Here is a 27480-nt window from a genome sequence, read left to right on the forward strand (position 1 = left end):
TATTGTGTTAATAAAGTATATTCTTTGTAATTCTAACTTGTGCGTGTGTTTGAGTGCTCCTCCCGGACCAGACCGGGTTTGAATCAAAGGTGGTGGCAGTAGGTACTAATTCGAAATAGAGAAGTTCACCAGTGGCCCCTAGTGGTGGCTGAATTTATTACATTATCAACACAGCTCCGAAAAAAAAAACATCCAAAAGACGGCAAGCACAAACGAACCTGTAATTATTACGGCAGTGCATCAAAATTCAGTGTAATCAATTTGCCAGAAAGAACACAGAACCTTTTCCCAACACCAACACGTGGTGCAGGTGTATATTTCTTTCGCGCCAGCTAACATTTTGAAAATACAAACATTTTAACGAATTCGAAAATTTCCTTCAGAACGGCTTTACGAACGAATTACACAAAAATTCGTTCTGCTCATGTTTCATTAATGAGCCCCAGTGTGTCTAAAATGTAATTATTCGCACCTTTACCTCATCTTAATTTTTTAAGTAAAATATTTGTTTTTTTTCTATTTTTTTTTACCAGCCAATGACGATTCTGAAAGAAAACTCGCAGTGTTTGTTATATAACGCATGCACCATTCACCAACTTTCATATGGCTGATAGAACTGCACTTGTATTTCAGTGTTTCTGTTAATGTTATGGTTATTTTAGCAAATAGTTTGCTCCGTAAAATCACCTGCATTAAGTTGAAGAGGCTAAAACTTATCACTCGACTGAATCTGCACATGTTTTAGAAAGTGTTCTTGCTCCGTTTTTCTTCATAATTCCTCAATGTATTATCAGGAGCCACTGGTATTCATTTCGTTTTCTTTTTCTTTTTTTCTCAAAATATAGTAGCCCCTGACTTGTAAACTGTCCTTGTCCAGCTCTTTCTACTATAAATACATGTTACATGCTGTTTTACATTACAGCATAGAATTTTATATTATAAATGAACATAATGACTCACCGTAAGGCAGATGTTAACATGTGGGGGGATTGCATCATCAAAAGTTTTCTCGGAAATCATTTCAGTTGTGCTACATCGAATCAGTAGGACGTCCTTCCATTCCCTTTGATTCTTTCTTGTAGTAGTAAGCGCTGGTAATTATCGCTAGTTAAGTACAGAGCAGCTGGTAAGGTGAGTACAAGTTTGTAAGGCATTAATATGTGATTCAGACCATACAGACATTTTGATAACACTTTACAATACGGGTGTACAAATATGCATTAATTCATGCTTAACTAATGCAGAGATAATCATGAGTTAATATATAACTCATGAAGAACTAAACCATTTATTAATAATTATTTTATCAGGAACAAATGAACATTCTATATGATTTATAGATTAAGTAATTAATAAATTGTTATTAGTTAAATGTGTCATAATGTATTAATTCCCTAATAACTTTTTTTTTTATTAACTAATGGTGTAAATGTGTTAATTACCACAAGGGATTGAAGCCATGCATTTCATCTTCCAGTTGTCTGCTTTAATTAATCATTAGCTAATGATTTGCAAAGATATCGTTTTGTTATGACTTTACTTGTTGAGGCACAGGACTATAAACTAATTGTTAAGTCATATGTCATTGTGGTTATGGATTTAGAATTAGTTATTCGGGAACTAATAACATAACTAATAACAATTTATTGATTACTAAATCTATGAATCATATAGAAGGTTCATTAGTTGCTCATGTAGTAATCATTAATAAATGGTTTAGTTCTTAATGAATTATACATTAACTCGTGATTATCTGTGCATTAATTAAACATGAATTAATGCATATTTGTGCACACGTACTGTAAAGTGTTACCAACATATCATCATAGTTGCCTCTGTCTGCTTATTTTCCTTATTTGTAAGTTGCTTTGGATAAAAGAATCTGCTGTATAAATAAATAAACAAGGTAAATGTTTGACACTGATAATGTGTGATATTTACAGGATAAACACAGCGCTTTGGACAGCAGCAACTCCGATAAAATGACGCAGAATTTTACAGATATATATGATGATTATTATTATGATTATTTTTATGATTTTGACGATCATCTGGAGTCCTTTAATGTACACCTGAGGAAATCTATGAAGATGATTTCTTTGGTCTTCTATTCCCTGACCTTGATCCTCGGCATTCCTGGAAATGCATTTGTCATGTATGTTGCTGGATTGAAGATGAAGAGGACCGTTAATACGGTTGGGTTTCTCAATCTAGCAATTGCCGACCTCTTGTGTTGCCTCTCCACTCTTTACTATGTTGCAGAAAACTCTCTCGAAGAAAACTGGCCATATGAATCTGTCTTCATATGCAAGATTCTCCCCTTTGTTATGTTCATCACCATGTTTGCCAGTGTTTTCACCTTGAGCTTGATTAGTCTGGATCGCTTTACGCAGGTGATCACACCGGTTTGGGCTCAAAATCATCGCAGCCTATTAATTGCACGACTGTCCTGTGTAGTGGCCTGGGTTCTGGCAGTAATTCTTAGTCTGCCTTTCATGATGTTAAGAGGGAATTCCACAGATGGTAAAAAGCAATGCCTGCTTTATAAATCTGATAAAGAGCAAATGTATAGAAACTTAAGCGTCATCAGATTTGTGTTTGGCTTTTTGGTTCCTCTCATATGCATCACAACATGCTATGGATTCATCGCACACAAGTTAGGCAGGAGTCATTTTCACTCTGGACGAGCGTTTCGCATCATGTTGGCTGTAATCGTGGCCTTTTTTCTGTGCTGGTTGCCGTATCACACAGTGCAGTTGTTAATCATGTACGGTGAGAGATCAAGTGTCTTGGCAGCTTTAGCAGTGGATCCGTTAACCATCTCTTTGGCGCATTTCAACAGCTGTCTGAACCCCACTTTGTATGTTTTCATAGGGCAGGATTTTAAAAGCAATGTTAAACTTTCTCTAAGACGTGTTTTTGAAAGAGCTTTCTCTGAGGAGGGAGCACAAGCGTCATGATCCACACAGTCATAACAAATGCAGTCAGTGTAGTGAAGATATGATCTGCTTTATTTCTATTCTAGTAATATTATTTTAATTGTTTTGATTCCAATGTCATCAACTCAGAGTCAGCAAGTCATCTAAAACCTTTTTCTCTCTCTATCTTTTAGATATATATTTTTAGAAATAAATGTGATATATTTTCAGTGATTTGTGATGAACTGTCAGCATGATGAAATACTATATGTTTTGTAATGTTTTTTGGTTGCTATCAGCTTAGAAAAAGCTTGTGATATTTCACTAATAATGGCGTGTGGTTTCTACACTGAAGTATTGAAAAAATTATGAATATACATGCATTTTACTCTCCCTTATCATGGTGATTTTGTAATTTTGGTGTGTTTTTCACTTTGGTGTTATGGAGTTATTGTGTGATGACTCAGAAGCAAAGTGCATGATGTATAAATTGTGTTTTACATATAAAATGCAAAAAGTCAAATTTTACCATTATTGTAGTATTCCGCAAATTTTTAATTGTAAATGAAGATATCAATAATCTTTAGTTCCATCTTTAGACACACTCATTTACTAAGGCAATTACTAAGAAAACTGACTAACAACGTCCTCTTTTTCGCCATGACAGGGAAGTGACCAGGAGATACTGAGAGATAACATATTTTAAGTTTCCAAATGCTTTGCTATAAATGTAAATGAATGTTACGTCAGTCTTATCGTTAGACATTTACTAAGAAAACTGGCAATTACTAATCATTTTTGTAACAACTAGTTACTCCCTTTATTATTATTTCTTTAAAACAGACATTAAGGTTTGCTAAATGCATTGTCATAAATGCAAATGTAAATAAAATGTATGTGAAAATGCTCTCTTATAACACTTTGTATACTATAAAACACTTCTGCATGTCTTTTGTGGTATAAATAGTGAGTAGTGTATTCACAGGCAAGGCAAGGCAACACTAACATGCGTTTGACCCATGTAGTGCAAAAGATTTATGACATCATGTCTCATATGATGTCAGAAAGAGCTATTATTTTTAAAGAGGGAAATGTTGTGACAGAGTTGAAGAGAAATTGAACAACCATGACAAATCCTGCATATTGTCTTTCTCAGAAAAAGCTTACTGAACAAATCATATTTAACTTTTCTTAAAAACAAGACTCTAATCTATGTAACCCAATGAGCCTTATATGAAAGACGGATGCTGGAAGGCAGGATCACATCGAGTTTAATGGCGTATGTGTGCAACAGCGTCTTTCTGTCCCAAAGGCTGCATCAAAAAACTATTTAAGTCATTTAAGTTAAAGAAATAAACTGATGTATAATGTATTCTTAGGAAATGCGTTAGAGAAGTGCTTTTGGATTTAACAATGACCTCAAATCATTCAAGCCATCTAAACTCCTAAAATCCCTTGAACTCTCTGAGCTCTTCTTATTTGTTCCTCTCTCATGCTCTCGATCACATGCTGGTTTCGAAATTGAAGCCTCTGGACCCACTCCTCACGTAACCTGAAAGAAAACATCGAGTGTTTATCATAAATGTGTTTTACTGCTGTACGCTCATGTAGGCTTTACTGTAACACAGGAATCACAATTGTGTCTCTTGATGTTATAAAACTTTGCAGAGTCTCAGCTTGGTTTCATTTTTATGAACAGTTAAAGATTTGCTAAATATTTTGAAATATACTCTGCAATCAAACATTTGGAATAATCAGATGTATTTAATGTTTTTGAAAAAAGGCTTTATTTATTTGATCAAAAATCCTTAAATATTATTGCAATCTAAAATAGCTTTTTTTTATGTGAATATATTGTAAAATAAAATTTATTCCTGTGACGCAAAGCGGAATTTTCAGCATCATTACTCCATGCTCAAGTGTCACATGATCCTTCAGAAATCATTCATGCTGATTTGCTGGCTGTTTGTTATCAGTTATTATTGGTACACAATTAATAATACATGTTTTTTCTTATTATTAATGCTAAAAACTATTTTTGCTATATTATTTGTGGAAATGGATACATTTTTCAGGATTATTTAATGAACATTCAAAATCATGTTTATTTCAAATAGAAATCTTTGTGAGATTATAAATGTCTTCACTGTAATATTTGATCAGTTCAATGCATCCATGCTGAAAAAAAAAAACCTTACCAGATTTTTAAATTGTAGTATCATACGAATTATTATTTTATATTATTATTATTATTATTTTAATACTATAATATTTCCACAAAAAAATATGAAGCAGTATGCTGTTTTCAAAGTTAATGAAATGTTTTGAGCAGAAAATCAGCATATTGTGTGAAGTGTGTATTTTCATATTAATATATTAATTTTATATTAATATACACTACCAGTCAAAAGTTTTTGAACAGTAAGATTTTTAATGTTTTTAAAGAAGTCTCTTCTGCTCACCAAGTCTGTATTTATTTGATCCAAAGTACATCATAAATATTTAAAATATTTTTACTATGTAAAATAACTCTTTTCTATTTGAATATATTTTCAAACGTAATTTAATCTTGATTTCAAAGCTGAATGTTTAGCATCATTAGAATTTTTTTCAGGTTTATTTGATGAATATAAAGTTCAGAAGAACAGCATTTATCTGAAATAGAAATCTTTGGTAACATTATAAATGTCTTTATCATCACTTTTGATCAATTTAAATAATCCTTGCTAAATAAATTATTCATTTCTGTCAATTATACTGACTCCACGCTTTTGAATGGTTGATATATAGTGCATAATGTTACAAAAGCTTTTTATTTCAGATAAATGCTGATCTTTGGATCTTTCTATTCATCAAAGAATCCTGAAAAAAAAAAAAAAAAAAAAAACTCTTGAACAACAAATCAGCATATTAGAATGATTTCTGAAGGATCATGCAATACTGAAGACTGGAGTAATGATGCTGAAAATTCAACTTTGATCATAGGAATAAATTGCATTTTAAAATATATTCAAATAGAAGGTGGTTATTTTAAATAGTAAAAATATTTCACAATTTTACTGCTGTATTTTGGATCAAATAAATGCAGTCTTGGCGAGCAGAAGCGACTTCTTTAAAAAACATTAAAAATCTTACTGTTCAAAAACTTTTGACTGGTACTGTATGTAAAAAAAATATTTTACGTATAATTTATTAATTGATATATAAGTGATATTGGTCAGTGGTGAATACAGTTTCGAAATAAACATTGTAGTGTAGAGTTAAAGATTTTTAGATTTTTATTAGCAGCTACTAAAATAATCAACTTCGACACTACTGTAAATCATGACTAACTAGCACAGCTCAAAGTAGCTTCTCAGACATTGCTCAGATTTGGATCTGAGTATTAATAACCCCTCGGATTTGCTTTGAAGCCTGTTGCGGTTCATCTGAATGAACAACGTATTCATTACACACTTAGAAAGCCGCTCTGGTCTCTTCAGCTGTTTCTATCACAACACGCTCACTTTGTTTTAAACAAGGTCCAAAGCCTGGAGATTTGTGCCAATGCATGTGCTAATCCACTCGACCTTCCAGAAGGAAACACTAGAGGGCAGCAAAAACAAGCTATGGAAGCCTGCCTGGATTTACCCATCAACCTTTGGACTCTCATTGGGATGCTTTTCATTTCCAAAAGCTAGAAACTGTTTATGGATCCTAAACTAGGTCAGAAAAACAATTATGAGTTTTTCTATTTTCTCCCTTCAGGTCCATTCCAGCAAAAGTTTGATTTTGTGACTCGAGGTCGTTTATCTTTCCATTTTGGGTTACTTGACCTAATCTTTCTTTGCAATTACCACTGTGGAAAATAAGCTTGAAAAAAGTGACAAATGGAACGAAAAGCAACACGTTGGATTATGAGTTATTCTGCGGCAGCAGTTATCAAAGAATACACACTTGGATAAAGCGCTGCTTTTCATTCTCGAGTCTTCATTTCCCGTCCTCTCAATGTGGCTTTCGATCTTCTCCTCCCAAAACTTCTTCACCCCGTATTTATCATGAACACGCGCCAAATTAATCATCTGAAACAATGAAACCAGAACATTTCAGAGTGACAGATAGCTGTGCATCAGTGCTTCTGGTATTCCTCCCAACTATAGCGAATTGTCATTTTTCATTGGAGCATGCAATATCTGTAGATCCTTATTATACATGGACGAACCATTTTTTACAGCGAATGATTGTATTCCAAGCAAACTAAGACAAACTGCACTTGGCACATAATTTATAATCAAGATAAATGAGAACATTTCCAAGACACTTTGCATTAAATTTGAGAATGCTCTTCAATGCACATGCAGCACAATTTCACTTTTGCTTCCTGCTTACAAGTTCAGAAACCGTGTTTGACGTTTTAGCAACAAAATGAAGAGCAAATGATGCACATTAGTTTTATCTGACAAGCATGATCACGATTCTTCCTCATCAAAATGCATCCAAATGACATGCAATCACAATTAGATTTTATTATAGTCAGTGCCAATTAACTTCCAATGTGATTCTTTAACTGACAAGCCCACAAATCTACTAGCTTCTTAAATCCAAGGTAACAAGTTTAGGTTTTAAAAACATTAAGGAAACATGTACATTGTAACTTTGTGTTTACCCAGAATGTAACATTATTTGAATGTTTATTTGTAACATTCTAAGAATGCTGAATTGTCCCATTTAATTAGTTAGAACATTTTTAAATGCTACAGAAATGTTTCTTACGTTCTTCTTACTTTATTTTCACACCGAATGCAACATTTTTTGAACATTTATTTTTAATATTCTAAGAATGTCAAATGTTTCTCTTTGTGATTAGAACATTTGGTTACAAAAACATTTCTTACAGTGTTCTCAACTTTATTTTCACCCAAAATATGTTATTTGAACATTTCTTTTTAATATTAAAAAAAAAAAAAAAAAAAAAAAAAACGCTAAATTGTCCAGTTTCTTGCCATTATAGCATTATTTTACTTTTTTAACATTTCAGTAACTTTTTCTTCCAAAATCTAACGTTATTTGAACGATTATTTTTAACATTCAAAAAATGTTGAATTGTTCAGTTTTCTTGTTGTTGTAACATTATTATTTAAAGGTTACAAAAATGTTTTTACAACATTCAGCGTAATTCATTTTCGCCCAAAATATAACGCTGTTCGAATTTTAATTTTTAATATGTTAAAAATTTATTTTCTTGTCGTGATAAAATTATTTAAAGGTTACAAAAACATTTTAGTAACTTTTTTACCAAAATATAACGTCATTTGAACATTTATTTTTAATATCAACAACAACAACAAAAAATACGTTGAACTGTCCAGTTTTCTTGTTGTTGTGACATTATTAAAGGTTACAAAAACATTTTACAACATCCTACGAAATTAATTTTCACCCAAAATATAACGTCATTTACATTTATATGTAACATGCTAAGAATGTAGAAAAGACTAGTTTTCTTGTCATTATAGCATTATTTAAAGGTTGCAAAAACGTTTTTGAACATTTATTTCAAAAAACATTTTAAAAAAAAAGTTTTTTATTATTTTTATGCAGCGTGACGTGAAGCGGAATTCCTAAAACCCCCTTAGCTGTTATATAATCACTGTGAACCATGGCTTCACGGGACATATTGCTTTTATAAAACGGTTATTCGTAGTAGGGTTTCACAAAAAAAAAAAAGTGAAAATAAAGTGTAATAATATAAGTAAAAACAGTATTCTTCCACCAAACAATGTAGTACCTCAGAAATAGTTGTGGTTGCAACAAAGTGGTTGCCAAGCAACACACAGAAGTAAACAAATGTGTATGTTTGTAGAGTAGTTTACAACAGTTTCAGTAGTTTCAAACGCAGCTCAGCCAATCAGAATCAAAGACCGGAACTATCTGCTTTATAAAAAACACTTTCAGCATTCTACTATCTTTATTTTAATCCAAAATGTAGCATTATTGGAATGTTTGTTTTTAATATTCTAAGAACATTTAAGTGTCTATTTTTTGTTGTTTTGTTGTGATTTTAACATTTTTTAAAAGTTATGTTTATCAAGTATAAATAACATTATAAGGATATTTAGAGTATTTCGATCGTAGAATGTTTTCTCAACATTGTGAGAATGTATATAAAGTATTAATAAAGCCATAAGAATGTTCCATAAATGATACTTTCAGAACCATGTAAGAACTTTTAAAAACATTAGTGAATGTTCTCTGTTAGCTGGGTTATGACTTGGCAGCATAAAATTCATAGGGAGTACCTTTTTTTTTTTGCAGGTCTTGACCAATTAACCCCCAAATGAGCTGCACTTCCTGTCAAGAGAAAATATCAAAATACTGAGAAAATTCAGAAAAAGACACAATCAATCTGAACAGCAACTTACAGAAGATCCAGTTGAAGCGTGGCGCTCAGGTACAGGCCTGCCTCGCTGGGCGATCTGGCATTTTCTCTTCTCTTCCCTTTCTCTTTCCCTACGATCTCATCATCGTTTATTTCTGGAGCAAAAACATAAAAGACAAATGGAGCTCTGACCCACAGTATTGGTGTGTTTAAGCCAAGAGGAATGCCACCATTCCCATTGGAGTCTGCAACTTACCACACCAAATGCCACTGCTGGACTTACAGGGTTTAGAGGAAAGCAGGCCGGTCCCATCACATGTCACTCTCATCAGTCTCCCGCTTGCTACAAACAAAATGTACCATTGTGATCATAATTACCACGTCAGGGTCATAAGTACTTCTGGAGGTCGTGTGGCTCAACAAGTGATATCATGGGTCTGATATACATATACTGATAAACATATTAACTACATGACATTCAAATCACTTACATTTGTAACTATTTTCTGTTGGGATCAGTGTTATTTTAGTATCAGTGAGATACTAATATAGCTTATAATTAATATTTTGAATTAGTTTTATTTTCTGTTTTTATTTTGAATTTAGTTAAATTATTTAACATTTTGTTAAAACTTTATTACATTACACTGAATCCAATTAAATTTGTAAAATGTTGAATTCAGTGTTATTTTTGTATCACTGAGATGCTATTATAGGCCTTATTAATGTTTAATTAGTTTTTATTGTTATATTCTATTATATAGTTTTCATTTAAATTTTATTTAAAGCTTTAGTAACTTTGTTACTATGATCAACTTTTTTGTCATGATTAGAATGTTATTTAAAGGATACAAAACAGTTTAACATTCTAACTTTATTGTTACATTTGAATGTAACATTATTTGAATGCTAATTTGTAACATTCTGAGAATGTTGACTTGTCTATTGTCATGATTACAAAAGCATTTCTTACATTCTACTAACTTTATTTTCACCCAAAATGTAACATTATTTTTAATATTCTAAGAATGTCAAAATGTCTAGTTTTCTCTTTGTGATTAGAACATTATTTTATGGTTATGGTATTATAGCATTATTTGAACATTTATTTTTAATATTCGAAGATAAAAAAAAAAAAAGTTTAATTGTCCAGCTTTCCTGTTGTTGTAACATTATTATTTAAAGGTTCCAAAAACATTTTACAGCATTCTACAAAATTAATTTCACTCAAAATATAATGTTATTTAAATGTTAATATACTAAGAACGTAAAAATGTCTAGTTTTTTTTTTTTTTTTTTTTTTTTTTTTTTTTTTTTTTGTCATGATAGCATTAATATAACGGTTACAAAAACTTTATTTATTTGTTTATTTATTTTTTAACATTTCGTAACTTTGTTCCTGCTGAAATCAGTGTTGTTTTAGTATCACAGTGAGGTGCTTTAATTGTTTTTAATTCATATTTTGAATTAGTTTTATTTTATGTTTTCATTTTAATTTTAGAAAACAATTACAATGAATCCAATTAAATTTGTAAAAAAAAAAAAAAAAAAAAAAAAAAAACGTTTTCTGTTGGATTGAGTTTTTTGTATCACTGAGATAATATTATAGTTCTTATTAATATTTTTAATTAGTTCTTATTTTTCTAGTAGTATAGTAGTACTAGTAGCAATAGTTTCATTTTATTTAATTTTAATTTTATTAAAAATTTTTGTAACTTTGTGTCATTTTTATTTCTTTATTTTTTCTAAATCTCTATATCTAATATGCTTAGTAAGTTTTTATTTACATTAATATTATTTTAGTACATCAAGTTAAACTAAATGAAAATGAGAGGATGATTTCACAAACAGCTGAAATAAATTTGTTTTTAAATATTTTATTTCAGTTGAAGATTATTTTATTTCAAATAACAAAGATTGTTAGTGTAAATTGGGTAAATGCTCAAATTAATTGTTTGTTATTAGTGTTTAGTGTCTTAAACATTTGTCTGTACATTTAAAAAATTGCCATAGATGTTTTCTTGCTGATTTGACCTCTTTGACCTTTGTCTGGGTTCACAACATAATTAATTTAAGTTAATGAAAATGACTACAGTATATACTCAGCTAACAAATATGTTCTAAGAATGTTTTGCCAACAAATGACTCACATTTGTATGCAAACATTAAGAAAACATTCCATTTTATCATTTTGCAAACATTATGTGAACGTTACTTTTAAACGTTACAATAAAACACAAAAAAGAGAGAACCTTGCCAAAACATTTTGAGAATGTTTCTGTTAGCTGGGTTGCCACGGAGTTCAAAGTTACTTCTAGAAAACTCTCAATGTATATTCACCCAAAAGTGTGCACATCAACCAGTTATGGCTGCAATTCTTTTACTTTATAACAATGTTTCATATATTAATCCAACAATATCTCATCCAGATCACCGGCATAATGCTCAGTTATCTGTGTGTGTGCGCTCGTATATCAACCATCAATGCATTTTTATGACATCCACCTTTCTTTTTCTCCATTTTTTATGGTTATGTGGTAAAAGAAACCCTCAGTAATTGTGCTGGAGACACATTCATCATTACTGCTGTAACTTTTGTCTGTGCTAAATATTCTCCCATGTATCCGTAACCAGCGGGCAGCGAGGGAGTGTGTTTAATAAGTGCTGTCATTTTCTCGTTTGTCTGTGTGTAGTCACTCTGTAAGCATGACAAAACTGTGCTTTGATATTCTGGGCAGCTGCCTGCTGGGATTTGTCGGCCAGTCGTCTGGGTGAGAGATGTGTTGTGTTGAGCCAGCCTGACGTGCCATGAGGATTTGTGGGTCTGTGTGTGAACACACAGGAGTAAAACACGTTACACCTGCCACTGGGCCCTTTGCAAAAAACACCAGGATGACACCGAGCGAAAGGTCACAGATGCATTTAAAATTATGCAAATCAATATAAATACTATAGTTACTCATTATTACAGTGGCATGCATTAGGTTATATAAAGGTCCTACATCATTTTTCCTAGATCATTTTCACAATTTACAACTTTATTATTATTATAGACAGCCCTGAGCGAAAAATGGCAGTCTGCCATACTGTTTTCTTTCTGTAGCCACTGGAGATATACAATATCAGCACCAAAGAGGCATTACAAGTGTTGTGTCTATGGGTTTGATGAGACACTTATCTCACGAGACACGAGACTGGGTTCACGAGAATGAGACAAGACAAGATTTTTACGTTTTTAAAGAAATCCTAAATTATGAAATATATAGGGAAAAATAGTATTTTATTAAACTGAAAAACACAAAATGCATGTGCATTTTGATATGAACTTGTACTTTATGAAGTTAAACTTTTATTTTAATTAATTGTATGCAGTAATAAACATGTAAACTAAAGCTGCAAGATTTTGGATAAATTGAAACTCACAATTTTTTAAATAAATTAGAGATCACGATTCACTCATGATTCTGAAGAAAGATTAGATTAATCTAAACAAAATAATAACAAAATTGCTTAAAAATATATATATTGGAACAAAATTGTAAAAAATGAAGTCAGTGTCTCAGTTAATAAAGAATTGTTTCACTATTGCAATCTCCTGAATGAATGATTCAATGATAAATATTTTTTGAAGGTGCAGTTGTCGCCACCTCCTGGCAGAAGTGGATAAGCGTGACAATACATACAAGGGTTAAGATACTTTCGTTTTGATCGCTATTGTAGACAATAAGTGTTTATACCCAAACTATAAACTTTTAGCCCAATACGTCTGTTATTTAAATGTCTGTAACATAGAAATAATGATCATTTTATGGTTGAAAAGACTGTTTGTTTTGCTCTTTTTGGATTAGCAGCAGCATAAATGCAAATTTTAATGTCTTTTCGCGTCATAAGCGTCAATGGAGTGTGTGCAGAGCGATGTGAAACAGTCGTAATAGACACTGCTGAATCGTTGCCATTTAGGAATAATATTGCGTGGGTGTTTGAATAGAGATCACGATCTTTTAACAATTAATCATGCAGCTCTAATACCCTGGTGGAAAAAACAGCATATGCTGGTTAGATATGTTTTGATGCTGGTTTAAGGTGGTCCTTAACTGGTTTATGCTGGTCATGTTGCTGGTCAAGGACCAGCATAAACCAGCATCAAAACATATCTAACCAGCATATGCTGTTATGCGCTTCAGTAAGGCTAACGTTGCTCAAGCTACCATTGTCTCTGGCTGTTTTTACTGATGCTGCTTTCATGTGCTACCAGAATGATCATAAATAGACTGTGGTAGTTAAAAATTGCATATGAGAGCAATGTGAAGTCACTTGAATTTGTCAAGCTTATAATCACAATTGGGACTTACAAAGTTTGTGATAGCATGCAGTGGTGCAATGAGACCAGCTATGTCATTACTTTTATAGCGCCGTGCTCCTCTTCTGTGTAATTCATAGCACTTGAAGCTCCGCCCTCTTTTGAGAAGGGGTGCAGGAGCACCAACTCATTTGCATTTTAAGGGGCAAACACAAAACCGGTACATTTTGGCTCATACCCTAAAAATGTCAATTTTGACAAGCTATGAAAAAATTATCTGTTGGGTATTTTGAGCTAAAACTTCACATACACACTCATATCATCAGTGACTTATTTAACATCTTGTAAAAAGGTTCGTGATAAGTCGCACTGTTGAGCGAATTACAAAAATTTCCAGAACAAAAATTTACAGATAGTTTACTCACCCCCTTTTCATCCAAGATGTTCATGTCTTTCTTTCTACAGTCGATAAGAGACTATATTTCTTGAGGAAAACATTTCAGGATTTTTCTTTTCATTTTAGTTTCTGAATTGTGGAGTGACAAAAATGATACCCAAAATGATCTAATATGTAAAAATAATAATAACAATAATAAAATGAATAAAAAATAAAACTGACTTAATCATGTTTAGATTTTTGTATTAGAAATGTATGCAAATGAGCACATTTTTTAATTAATAATGCCTCACTTGCACATTTAAACCTAACATTTTAGAAAACTTGTAATACAAAAAATGTTTGCAATTATCAATGTAATCAAACAACTGGCGATAACAAAAGGCGATAACTATTAGGTTTTTTTTTTTTTTTTTTTTTTTTGCTCTATTCACCTGCAGTTGTCTCGCTTTAATCATGTTATGCTGGATATCTTGGATCAGGTTAAAAATGTAAAATTTGTTCATTTTTCAATAAAACTTTTATGAAGTACAGTATGAAGTTATGCATGTATATACTCCGCTTACAAAAACATGTTCTTTCAATTTGCTAATATTCATTAAAAAAAATTATTTCTAAATGTTTGAAATGTCCAGGTTTTAAAATGTTTATGCAAACTTTAAGAGATTTTATCATTTTGCAACAATTATGGGGATGTCCCTTTTAGTGTTGGGGAAAGTTACTTTTAAAAGTAATGCATTACAATATTGAGTTACTCTCTAAAAAAGTAACTAATTACTTAGTTACTTTTTTCTTAAGTAATGCATTACTTTACTTTTGCGTTACTTTTTAAATCTATTTTTGGCAAATGTAAAAGCCTTTTCACACCAAAAGCCTCAGACTTTGAGAAAAGTAAATTCACGTCTAGACCGCAGAAGAAACAAATGTCAACTCTTCAGCAATAAACAAATAAGGAAAACAATGTTAGATTATCTATTTTTGCTTGTTAGCATGGTTAAATTGTATCATCGAAGGTCGGGAACACAGACATCAGTTAATAAAATGCGTCATATTCTGGGTTTAATTTCACTGTTTGTTTGTTTTTATTTTGAGGAATACTCAGTCTGTTTTTTGTGAGTGAGATGAATTAATGCATGTTCACATTTAGTCTAGAACTAACATCTTACTCTGGATTTCTCTCAACATGGGGACAGGAGAGCTTTTAGTCAATAAATGGGGGGAAATTTGAAAAAAGTAAGTTGGATATTTTCTTGTCAATTAAAAAAGTAATGCGTTACTTTACTAGTTCCTTTGAAAAAGTAATAATATTACGTAACTCGCGTTACTTACCCCCAACACTGGTCGCTTTTGAATGTTTCCTGAACGTTTGAAATAAGTAGTAACATTTAAAAAGACTGATAAACATCTAAATAATACATTTCAGGGGGAAAAAGTTCCATGAACAATGTATAAATGATGTTTTATTTATTTATTTATTTGTGTATGTATGTAACTAATTCTAACTTAAATCAATATTAATAGTGATTTTTCTTCTCAGCAACCAACACATAATGTCACTGGTTGAAGTTTGTGGAAGCTTTGCAGGGCAGTAAACACTCGCAGTGAGTGTATTAAGAGCAGCTCTTCAGAGAGGCCTCGATATCTTCACCATTAAAAGGCTTTGAGATGAAGCGTCAAGTCTGAACCCAGATATCTGTACGAGCCTTAAACTGGAACAGACAAGCAGCTCTAGGGCATCTCCGCCTCACTGTAGGACTCGTGTAGTGGCATAGCTCAGGGTTTATGATGCGTGGGAATTTCATTACGCTCCAATAAAACATGACGCTGCCACAGAGGGCAGTGAAGGGGGTCCTGCAAGAGCCACACGCTCACACAATACGAGACGTCCCAGCTCTCAAGAACACAAACACTCACTGACAGTTCCCAGATTCCCCAGTGACGTCTGGCAGGAGAACAGTCAGGATGACTTGTCAGCAGCGTGGTGATTTACGCCTGGACTTATTGAAGTGATAAACACTCCTCATGTTAATTTAACAGGAATACTTGTGTATGCAGCTGACTGTGAGATATGAGGTGTCAAATGGATCATTACAGATCAAACTGAGATCTAAGATACAGTGACTAACAAGTAGTTTGTAAATAAAAATGCGTGAATGTCATTTTCGGATAAGAAAGCAAGATCAAACAAATAGCACAGCTTCATTATTTAAAAGAAAACATGGTGGTTTATCATTTCAAACTTGTGCTTGTGAAGTGTTTTGCTTGAAAAGCATATTTGTGCATCATCTTTACACTTGCTTTTATATCTGAGCTAATGCAATTGCATTTCTTGTATAATTATTACTCTGCAACATATTTGCTGCATGAAACCCAACATTTATTTCTTACTCATTTCAAAAATAGTGCCTGTCTTGCTCAAGAACATCACACTTTCCCACAAAATATGAATTAAGGAACATTTTTGCTTTCACAACCACTTATAGGGTCAAGGAGTCATGCATTTTTCAGAAATCAGCAGAAAAACACAAAGACATGATTCCTGAATTTTTCTGAGCCACATTTCAACTGTTTTTAAATTCTCAGCTGTGTGTTCGTGCTGCCTTACAGTTTGAAGTTTACTCAACTCAAATATCCACGTATTCACATAGTACAACTTAACATTTCCGTTAAGTACTGTTTTTTTCAGGATTCTTTGATGAATAGAAAGATCCGAAGATCAGCATTTATTTGAAATAAAAAACACTGAAAATAAATTTAGAAATTAATACTTTTAGTTAGCAAGGATGCTTTAAATTGATCAAAAGTCACAATAAAGACATTTATTGTGTTACAAAAGATTTCTATTTCAGATAAATGCTGTTTTTCTGAACTTTCTATTCTTTAAAAAAACCTAAAAAAAAATCTATTCAGCTGTTTTCAACATAATAATAATAATAATAATAATAGTTTTTCGAGCAGCAAATCAGAATATTAGAATGATTTCTGAATGATCATGTGGAGTAATGATGCTAAAAATTCAGCTTTGAAATCTCAGGAATAAATGAAATTTTAAAATATATTCAAATAGAATATTTATTTTAAATAGTAAAAATATTTCAAAATTTTACTGTTTTTTACTGTTTTTTACTGAACAAGCAAAAGAGACATTAAATGTCTTACTGTTCAAAAACGTTTGACTGGTAGTGTATATATACATGATACTTGCAAGTTTTTAATTGATATTTTCCATCATCAAATTTAGTAATATTAGGGTTTTTTTTTTTTGCAAATCAGCAGACATTTTTTAAGGATGGAGCATCTGTGCATCTGTATGACCTCATATTACTAGACTTACCATAGTAGTTTTAGCTTTTTGTTTAATTTTTGCATACAAAAATATATACTTTGCCTTATAATTATGCCTTGTATTAACCACAATGTTATTGTATTAGTCAACTAACCATGCACACTTTAAAATAAAGTTTCCACATTGCTTCCATAGAAGAACCATTCTGGGTTCCCAAAAGTTCTTAAAAGAACCAGTTTTCTTAGTGTGAAGAACACCTAAAGAACCTTTAGTGGTTGCATGGATGTTTGATGTTCTTCACTATCATTGCCAATAAAGATTTTTTTTTATTTAAGAATGTATGTACAGTTACTGTAGTGTAAATAATGGAAATCGCTCAAGTGGAAGGGTTATTAACCATCTACCCTGTCAGGAGTATCAAAAAGCAAATGTATTCCAAAAGTGTTTGGGGACACAGAAAAAATGTTTCTGCACACTCTCCGACTAAACCCATCCATCATCAAACCCATGAGCTGTGTTGAATCCGTCTGGACCGGCAGCATCGCTGCCCCTGAAAATGACCTCATGGAAAAATGCCTCCATTGCCCATTACCTCAGCAGCCTCAGGGAACAGAAGCCGGCGCTGCTCGGGAGGTCATTACCAATTTAACTGCGGCTATAGTAAGGCGGATAACAAACCTGAACTATAACCTAAGAATAGTGGACTTTACACAAGCTGATAGACGGAACACAGACATAGATCAAGGCTGTCAGAGGGGCTAATGAGAGCAGAGAGAGGGCCGGCGGTGAGCCGGATTGTTGGGAATAGAGGGTAAGATGAGGCCGCTGGAGAGACGGATCAGGGAATGGAGAAAAGCAGGTCAGTTAAGAGAATGGTGCGATCATCCGAGGGAGAGAAAGGCCAAGACTTTACCATCATCAGGTGCAAATGAAGGAGATGGAGTACACTGGTCTGTCGGATCACGACTTGCATCAATAAGGCTTTGTGTGGACCATCTCTGTCTCTCTCTCTCTTATTACATCTTTCATGCTTCACTGAGTCCGTTATTCTGCAGAAAAAGAGTAATATGAAACGTAATTAAATAGGTTTGGGTCACAAAAGGTCATTGTGTGTTCAGTCAACTGTATCTTATAATGGTGGAAGTTTTTGTAGAGGCTGATTTTAATGTTATATTATAAATATATTAAGAACTGTGGGTTTGCTAAGATTTTTTTAAGAGGTCTCACCAAGAATGCCCACCAAGGCTGCATTTATTTGATCAAAAAAAAAAAAAAATGTGACATATTATTATAGTTTCAAATGACTGTTTCCTGTGTGAATATACTGTAAAATGTCATTTATTCCTGTGATCAAAGCTGAATTTTCAGCATCATTACTCCAGTCTTCAGTGTCAAATGATCCTTCAGAAATCATTCCAATATGCTGATTTGCTGCTCAAGGAACATGCATGATTATTATCAGTGTTGAAACAGTTGTGCTGCTTCATATTTTTTGGAAACTGATACATTTCTAAAGAACAGCATTTATTTGAAATAGAAATCTTTCAAGGAGTCAAAACAGGGCCTCATATACTTGCAAAATTAAAGTATTGCAAAAGAAAATAAAGTTTTGCAAAGGAAAATAAAAGTACTGAGAAAAAATAAATGCTTTTTGCAAACAAAAATAAAGTATTGCGAGAAAAAAAAGTTTTGCAAAAAACTATTAAAAAAATAATTGCAAAATATAAATGAAACAGAGCAAAAGCAATGATTTCGCAACACATATTTTCTATGGCCATAGCTGCTAATTTATTTGCAACGCTGCTTTTATACTGCCATGCAAAATATGTGCTGCAAAATCATTGCTTTTGCTCTGGTTCATTTATATTTTGCATTTTGTTTGCAAAACATGCTTTTTTTTCTCGCAATACTTAATTTTCCTTTGCAATTATTTATTTTTGTTTGCAGAACTTTTTTCTCGCAATACTTCATTTTCTTTTGCAATTCTTTATTTTTGTTTGCAAAAAGAACATTTATTCTTTTTCTAAATACTTTTTTTTTTGCTTGGCAATATTTCAATTCTTTTGCAAGTATTTGCGGCCCTGCTTTGACTCCATAATAAATGTTATTTCTGATAAACTTCTAATAAACTGTTATTTCTGATCAATTTAATGCGTCTTTGATTAAAGTATCAATTAATTTTTTTTAAACCTTACTGACCTCAAGCTTTTGAAAATTACAAGTGAAATATATAATTTCATATATCCAGTTAATATAAAAATATAATAAGCTCTTGTAATTTTCACAAAAACTTTTTTTGAACTTTAATTACACCAAATTAAACACTAATGCATACTGATTGTTGAAGTGCTTTAGTAAATGAATTCTCTGTTAAACAGCAGGGGGTGAAGTTGAGCCTTTCAAATGTTATATTACTCATTTAGTCTTACATTAGGAATACTACCAGAGCAATTACAGAAAGATAGATCTTTTTTATAGCTCAAACAGTTAATTTGCACATTTTGTAAAAGGTGATTTGGGTAAGGTTATATTAATATGCACAAATCAAGTTTTCAATTTTTATTGTAATTGATTTAATTGGTGATATCTAATTGGGCATAAAACTGTCACAAAGCTTGATGGTTCAACCTCGGCCTACCGTTAAAAAATATCGTTTTTAATTAATGCTCCTGCGGATCTTTAGTGAATGTTTCTACAGCAGACCTGAGGAATCATTATGCATGTTTAGAGGATTTAGGCCAGGCGTTTGACAGGTTATATTGCCTGGATTTATTCAAGCATCTCTGAACCGGCTGAATCCACCTCAAACCTGAAGTAGTTTGGAAAAGTATTTTGTTGGAATTTCTCCCTCGAGAGTTTCATATGACAGTAAGAGCCGCTGTCAAACATATCACACTGTCGAACACGCAGCTCTGGAAGAAACTGTGTTACGGAGCAGCAAATCTGTCCTGCACTCCTGTTCATTTTTCAATTTTGTTGTGCTTGTTGTGACACGCTTAGAGACGGTAGAGTGATCGCAAGATAAAGAAACGCCAATCACTGTCCATCTGTCTCGCTTCCATTGCGCTATAAAAATAACTGAACAGATTTCATGCCCATTTAAACTAACAGCTCTTACTGAATCCAAAGCCACAGAAAGTTTTTTTTTATTATTACATTTTGGGTTCAGCAGACATTCAGAAATATGCATTCAGACATTAATTATAACTTTAATTAATTCAGCTTTTAACTTTAATTACACAGTGACTAGAAAATTAACTTTTTGGAAATAAAGAGCCACATTTAGTCACTGCTCATGGTTCATTAGTCAGTGCATTAGTGATGAATTTTTCACTTTCTTTTTCTGCAAGTCACATCGTTGCCATTAGATGGCAACAAAGAACGTCATATGTCGGCGTCACTGAACCGATTCTTTTAAACACACCGATTCAGTCAGGAATTAAACAAGTGGCCGTCTTTCTGAGTGAGTCACTGAATCGTTCAAATAAACTGATTCATTGAGTCGCTACCAGACAGCCTTGGTTTAAAACTATTTTTATTGGCGGGGTAATTTGCGATGTTTTATATAAAATATTTCTGAATAAATTGTCGGGATTTATCGTAGATGCTTTAAAAATAAGTCTTACCTTCACTTAATTCTGACACTGTGGTAAAATAATAAATAGCCTGTGATTAACATGCTTAGAACATGCTTATTGTGATACATGTATGGCTATATGGATGTAAATTGTCTCTATCTGCAGTCAATAAAAAAGCGATAAAAAATAATAAAAAATAGTAAATAAAAAGCACCATCGCTGACAAATGATAGAAAACATTCACAAATTTTGTTTTCTACAATTGAATATCTGCCTCATTAAGCCCTCTTTTTATTTATAGTTTTGTTTCATAAATATCTAATTAGGATTTGGGGAACCGCTGCAAATGATTCAGTGCGTGAGTGAACTACCCGAACGAATCAAACTGAATCGTGATACATTTTTCTTACCTTTTCGCAAACAGTTTTACCGCTTTGATCAAAAGAATGATTCGTTCTAGTCACCGAATCATTAACACAATGCATTCAACAACGATGATTTGTTCAAGCGAGTCACTGAATCGTTCAAACAAACTGACTCATTGAGTCGCTACTGTGTTTCGCCCAGAGACGCGCTTGGTTTGGAACTATTTTCATTGGCGTAGTAATTCGGGATGTTGTTTCTAAAATGTTATTTAATATTTTCAAAAACTAAAAATGATCAATTAACAAAGTAGAACATGACAACATGTTTATTTTCAATAAGACAAAGGAAAAATAAAGAAACACCTGAAATATTTCTGAATAAATCTGAATAAAAATTCTTGCGTTCACTTAATTCTGACGCTGTGGTAGAAGAAATAAATAGCCTGTGATTAACATGCTTAGAAATTGTGATACATTTATGGCTATATGGATGTAAATTTAAAAAAAAAAAAAAGCGTCATTGCTGACAAATAATAAAAAACATTTGTAGGTCTGCAGACGGCTGCAAATAATTCAGTGCGTGAGTGAACTGTCCGAACGAATCAAACTGAATCGCGATTCATTTCAGGTCTTAATTAGCTAGATCATTCGCAAATGTGGCATTTAGTTCTGATTCTAAACAGCTGATCGAAAACACACGGATATATTTTCAGGGAAAATGATTCACAGGTCAGTATACGGTGATCTCCACTGACAGACAATGATTTATTAATAATATTTTACTTTGGAACAGCGGTAATTCATTGTAAAGGGGTCTAGATGCTCTATAAACGTATGACTTTTCGATAAAACGCAAAGGAAAAGTGACTAAGCAACTCTTTTGTTGTCTTCTTCTGTTTTCTATTTTCTTCCTTTCTCTCCGTTCATGTGCAGAACCGCAAAGAAAAGTCACCATGACCTGCGCTTCGCCACTATAAATTCATCTCTCCTGTATGCTAAACCACAGCAGAGCAGCGCCAAGGGCAGCCGAGCAGATCTTCAACAGGACATGTTCTCATTTACACCCGGCAGAAACACGATGCCTATCTACGGTCACATTTCAGTCCAGCCTCTAGATGGCAGTGTTACATTTCAGGATAACATGGCAATAAGGTATGTACTGCACACAGACATATGAAACCCACTGAAAACCCCCTCAGATGAAGAATCCCAGCCAAGTGCTAGTCAGCTGCTCACTGGTTCGTGCTGTATAATGCAGTACAAAAAAAAAAAAAAAAAAAAAAAATATGCTATATGAAATGATAACTGCATTATTGTCACATGATGTCATTGTGTTGCATGCTTAATTCAACGGGTGTCGTCATCCAGTCATCAAAAATTCCATTTTAAATCCAATTCTTCACTTTCGGCAGGAGCAGAATGTGCAGTTGCACATTTCGTCAAAATGAAAAACTTGGGTGCATTTGAATGCATTGTGTGGAATATATTGTGCGCGCTGTTTATCATCAATGCACAGCGCCACAGTCCCATATATTTTAGCAAATCCAGCAATTCTTCAAGTATTCAATGCATACAGAAAAGGTGCATGCTGTGCACGGTGTACAGACCTAAAGCATAATAGTACAAATACTACTATGCTAGAATCCTATTCCAAACACACCCATTCTCAATTACATGCTTTATAATGATTACTGCTATTCAGTGTTGGGAAGGTTACTTTGGAAATGTAATAGGTTACATATTACAAGTTACTCTATTTAAAATGTAATAAGTAGTGTAACTTTTCAATTAATTTATTAAAGTAATGTAACTTATTATTTTTGATTACTTTTCTAAATTTCTAATATTTTCAACTGTTAATCATTTTAAAACATTAAACCAGGCAGAGTTAAACTTACAGTAGCACTCAACACTGATTACTGTCAGACTTTATCACTTTAATCTTATAATTAAGATTATAATAAGTAAGGGATAATATGCATCTTTATTTTGCAGTAACAACTGGCTGGATGTACATTATCCCACTTATTACACAGCTGCTTGCAAAAGTAAGTAATTGGACACAAAACACTGATCTGAGTTGAAATATTTGAACACAAAACTTCCATGAAGAAATCAGTTGCTAGCAAGTGGCAGGTTGAGAGAATTAAGAAATTGTACACATAATATTGAATTGAGATTTAATACTTTATTAGTTAAAAAAACGCAAAGCTTCCATCAAGAAAAACCATCATGCATATTGCGCCGGCTTATGACTGACCAATCAGAATCAAGCATTCCACAGAGCTGTGTAATAATTTAATTTAAAGCACAGCCGCACAAATTCAGACTTAACACCTCTTATTTACTTCATACTGTAAACTAATACTTATTTACTATCATACTGAGGTCAAATATAGATTTGAAATCATAACAAGAAATAGTTTAATAGCTGTGATACTGGTTTTGAAATCAAATGTTTGCATAATTATGACAGGAAACACTGGCATCTAACAATGCCATGGAAAAAAAACAAATAATCTTAAAAAATTAAGTATATGCATAAACCCAAATAGGAAATAAATCAGTTATAAGCAGTTATAAGCATGTGTTATAAGCATGAATAAGCATGTGTCCTATTCTGTGTCCTGAACTCCTGAAACATTGGTGTCTCATTTTAGAGCAGTCAGTGCAATTTTGGAAAGAAGTCAATTAAATCTGTATGTGGGTGTGGGTGTGGGTGTGTGTGTGTGGAAAAAAAAAAGTAGTAACCCCCTTTGTAATCATTAACATTTTCAAATGTAACTGTAATTTAATTACTCATTTTTTCTTAGTAACTGTAACTGATTACAGTTACATTTATTTTGTAATTAAATTACGTAATTCCGTTACATGTAACTAGTTACTCCCCAACACTGCTGCTATTTGACAAGGATGTAGGTTTGATTTTGCTGTGGTGGGGGCATAACGGCAGACAACAGACGTTTATTGTTTGATCTAGGGATGGGCGATACCTCGTATTTTATTTTCGATCCGATACCGATATTTTCAAGCCAAGTATCGTCGATATCAATACCGATACCGATACCTCTAAACTAAACTGATCTTTTAAATTATTAAAAGAGTGAAATCAGTAATTATACTTACTTAACATTATATTTGAAAGTCATGTGTTTTAAACATTTCATAAGCGTTTTTTGTTTTGTTTTTTTGTTTTGTTTTTTTGACAACACTGTCAGAAATAAAATTTTGTATTTTAGCTCTTTACTGGGCAGTAACCTCAAAGGTGCACCTTTCTTTACCCCTAAAAGCCAGGGAGCATACTAGTACCATACAAGTACACACGCATTAAGGGTAGATAAGGAACAAAGGTGTACCTTGGAGGGTACCTGATGAAAAACAACCATGGTGTTACATAAGTACTAAAATGTATAATAATAATAATAATAATTAGTAGTAGTAGTATTAGTATTAGTATTATTAATTATTATTACCATGGTTTTTGCTACAAATATTATGGTTGAAATAATATTTCTTTAGTGTTAACCATGGTAAAAGGAAGCAAGCCAAAAGAGAGAGTGTTAACCATGGTAAATTTGTTGTTACTGCAGTTTTACTACAAATACTGTGGTTACTGTTACAAACTGTGTTCTTTATTTTATTTATTTTTATTTTTTATTTTTTTTGTGCAAAAAGCTGCCAGGCTGTTGTACCCCTGTTGTACAAATTGTTTCTTACAGACAGTAATTACAGGATATAACAACCAATTTGAACTTTTAACAACCAGTTTACATAAATTTACTTACACAAACTAGCCTATTTAAAATAAATATTTCACGTACACTATAGGGTTCAAAAGTTTGAGGTCAGTACGACTTTGTAATGTGTCTTTAACCATGCTAACAAATGCTGCACTTATTTGAACAACAAAAAAAAAAAAAAAAAAAACAGTAAAAACAGCAAGATTGGGAAAATGAGCAATTAAAATAACTACTTTCTATTGTAATATATTTTGAAAAAATGTAATTTAAAAAGCATCTGTGACCAAAGCTGAATTTTTTTAACATCATTACTCCAGTCTTGAGTGTCACATGATCCTTCAGAAATCATTCTAATATACTTTGCTACTCAAGAAACATTTTTTTTAAATAATGCTTTATTATTTCAATGCCATGAGAAGAAGAGGAAGAAACTGATTATTATCAATGTTGAATGAAGCGTCAGCAGTGAACGCTATGTGTGATCCATTGGTTCTGTCTTACAGCATTTGCGTGTGTTCCGATGAGCAGGAGAAATAGTTCTGTCCTACGCAATAATTCGATAATAGTCTATTGTTCATCTTAGAGGCTTATTTTATGCACCAAACGTCTTGTAAAATAAATAAAATTAATGGTTAAAAAATGCACTTTAGAATCGATATTTTTATGTGAGGATCGATCCGCCCATCCCTAGTTTAAACAAAATTATTTCTGTGGACAATTTAGTCCCTTAATATTACTTGGGACATGTCATAGGGTCTCTACTAAAGTCTACACCCTTGAAAATCGTAACAAGCGATCTCCGACTTTGGAAACTATAGTTTTGTACTGTTAAAAAAAATCATTTCAAGCCTTCATTTCAGATCGGGACTTCTAAGCGCGGAATGCGAATCATTCAATTCGCGAAATGATACATAAAAGATTCGAACACGCTGCGAAGTTTCGATCTAAATCGAATTATTCGCTCCGTCTGAATAATGCTTTGCGAATCACAATTTCAGGTCAGGACTTCGGAGCGCGGTTCGCGAATGATTTAATACACAAAATGATACGCGAATCCGCTCCGGAGTTTCCATATATTTCAAATGATTCACAGTACGCGCTTAAATCCCGATCTGAATCTAATGATTTGCGAAACCACCCCAAAAATCTAAATAAAACATCGCTCCGAAACCCCGATCTGAACTAAATGATTCGCGAATCCGAACCAAAGTCCCGATTCGTGATCCGTGCTCCTTAGTTGCGATCTGAATCAAAAGATTCGCGAACCCGGTCGGAAGTCCCGATCTAAATGATTCGCGATTCGCGCTTTGAAGTCCCGGGCCGTTTCTCAATATACGTTCTTGTCTGTACTTGTGTTCTTGCGGACTTGTGAAACGTCATCAGTTGTCGCCCAAGTACTGTTCCAATTTAAAGTTCACATCTGGCCAAGTACAGTTCAAATCCCCGGATGTGTTCTTGCTCCGCCCCTTTTATCAAGGATGCATCAAGAGTAGACTTGTGCGAACTTGAGGCAGCCATGAATCCCAGAATGCATTTCGCACCAATCAGCGAGCGTTAATGGCGGAGGCGAAATCCCGCATAATTTTCAAAATATTACTGTTATTCTGTCATGAAATGAAGTTTTAAGAGTATTTCAGGTGAGAATGTCGTTGTTTAAAACTCAAATCTGCAGTTTATTTACAAAGACCGCGCCTATTTGAAAATTTGTTTTGCCGATTTCGGAGATGCGAGTTCCAGGCGAACACCAGGAGCTCAGTGCTCGTGTATCCCGCAGAGAGAGCCTCACCACGGCTAGTCCTTCCGACGTTTGCCGCTGGTCCTCACGTCTCTGTAGTGGTTAATCGAGAGGTATAATTCGTTTTGGGTAAATCTAACAGTTAATTTTTGGTCTCGTGAATCTATTAATGGTCTCGTGAATCTTATCAAAGTTATGCTTCATAAATTATTTATCAATCGTAATTCAATGCTGACTTTTTAGCGTGCATTTGACTGAATTGTTTGTTTTTGTCTTCATCTCCGATTACATATGTCTCTTATACGTTATACCTATACTTTTATAATGGCTAATATTGTTCATTAAAACTGACATTTAACAAAAAAGGCAGAGCTGTGCTTGTCATGTTTCATTTTATTATACACAGTGCACATATTGTCTAAATCACATATTAATATGTTTTAATTTTTTTAATGAGTACGAAAAGAGGGTTGTGGTTCTGTGGTTTTGAAGAAAACAAAGAGGCAGTGGTGTTTGATATCACTTCGTTTTATTGTAATGCGTGTAAGCGTTGCGTGAACCACATATTTGTCGCTATTAATATGTTTAGGTGAAACAGAAGAGAGGCAATGCTTGATATAACATTTCGTTTCACTGTAATGTTGTACATTCCCTGAACTACATTTCTTCAGCTATTAATATGGTTAAATGAAAACGAAAAGAGGCAGAGGAGGTTGATATCATATTTCGTCGTATTGTAAATACATACAGTGAAGATAACCGGAGTAGAAAAGGCGAGCTGACTGACGTTATCAAGTACACTG

General features: G+C 33.0%; 1 protein-coding gene and 1 long non-coding RNA gene across 2 annotated transcripts; one reads left to right on the forward strand and one right to left on the reverse strand.

Moving 5' to 3' along the window:
- The first annotated feature begins 2084 nt into the window (after positions 1 to 2084).
- LOC127171565 (C3a anaphylatoxin chemotactic receptor-like) lies at positions 2085 to 2993 on the forward strand. The gene is given in 1 exon segment (XM_051120291.1): positions 2085 to 2993. A coding segment is annotated over 1 exon segment (909 nt).
- A 1216-nt stretch (positions 2994 to 4209) lies between these two features.
- Positions 4210 to 9405, reverse strand: LOC127171567 (uncharacterized). The gene is made up of 4 exons (XR_007828533.1): positions 9320 to 9405; positions 9197 to 9248; positions 6855 to 6979; positions 4210 to 4470 (listed from the first exon to the last, which is right to left on the reverse strand). It is a non-coding gene; the product is annotated as an uncharacterized LOC127171567 (long non-coding RNA).
- Positions 9406 to 27480: the final 18075 nt, after the last annotated feature.

Source organism: Labeo rohita, chromosome 10, assembly GCF_022985175.1.
Source record: "Labeo rohita strain BAU-BD-2019 chromosome 10, IGBB_LRoh.1.0, whole genome shotgun sequence".
Taxonomy (NCBI): domain Eukaryota; kingdom Metazoa; phylum Chordata; class Actinopteri; order Cypriniformes; family Cyprinidae; genus Labeo; species Labeo rohita.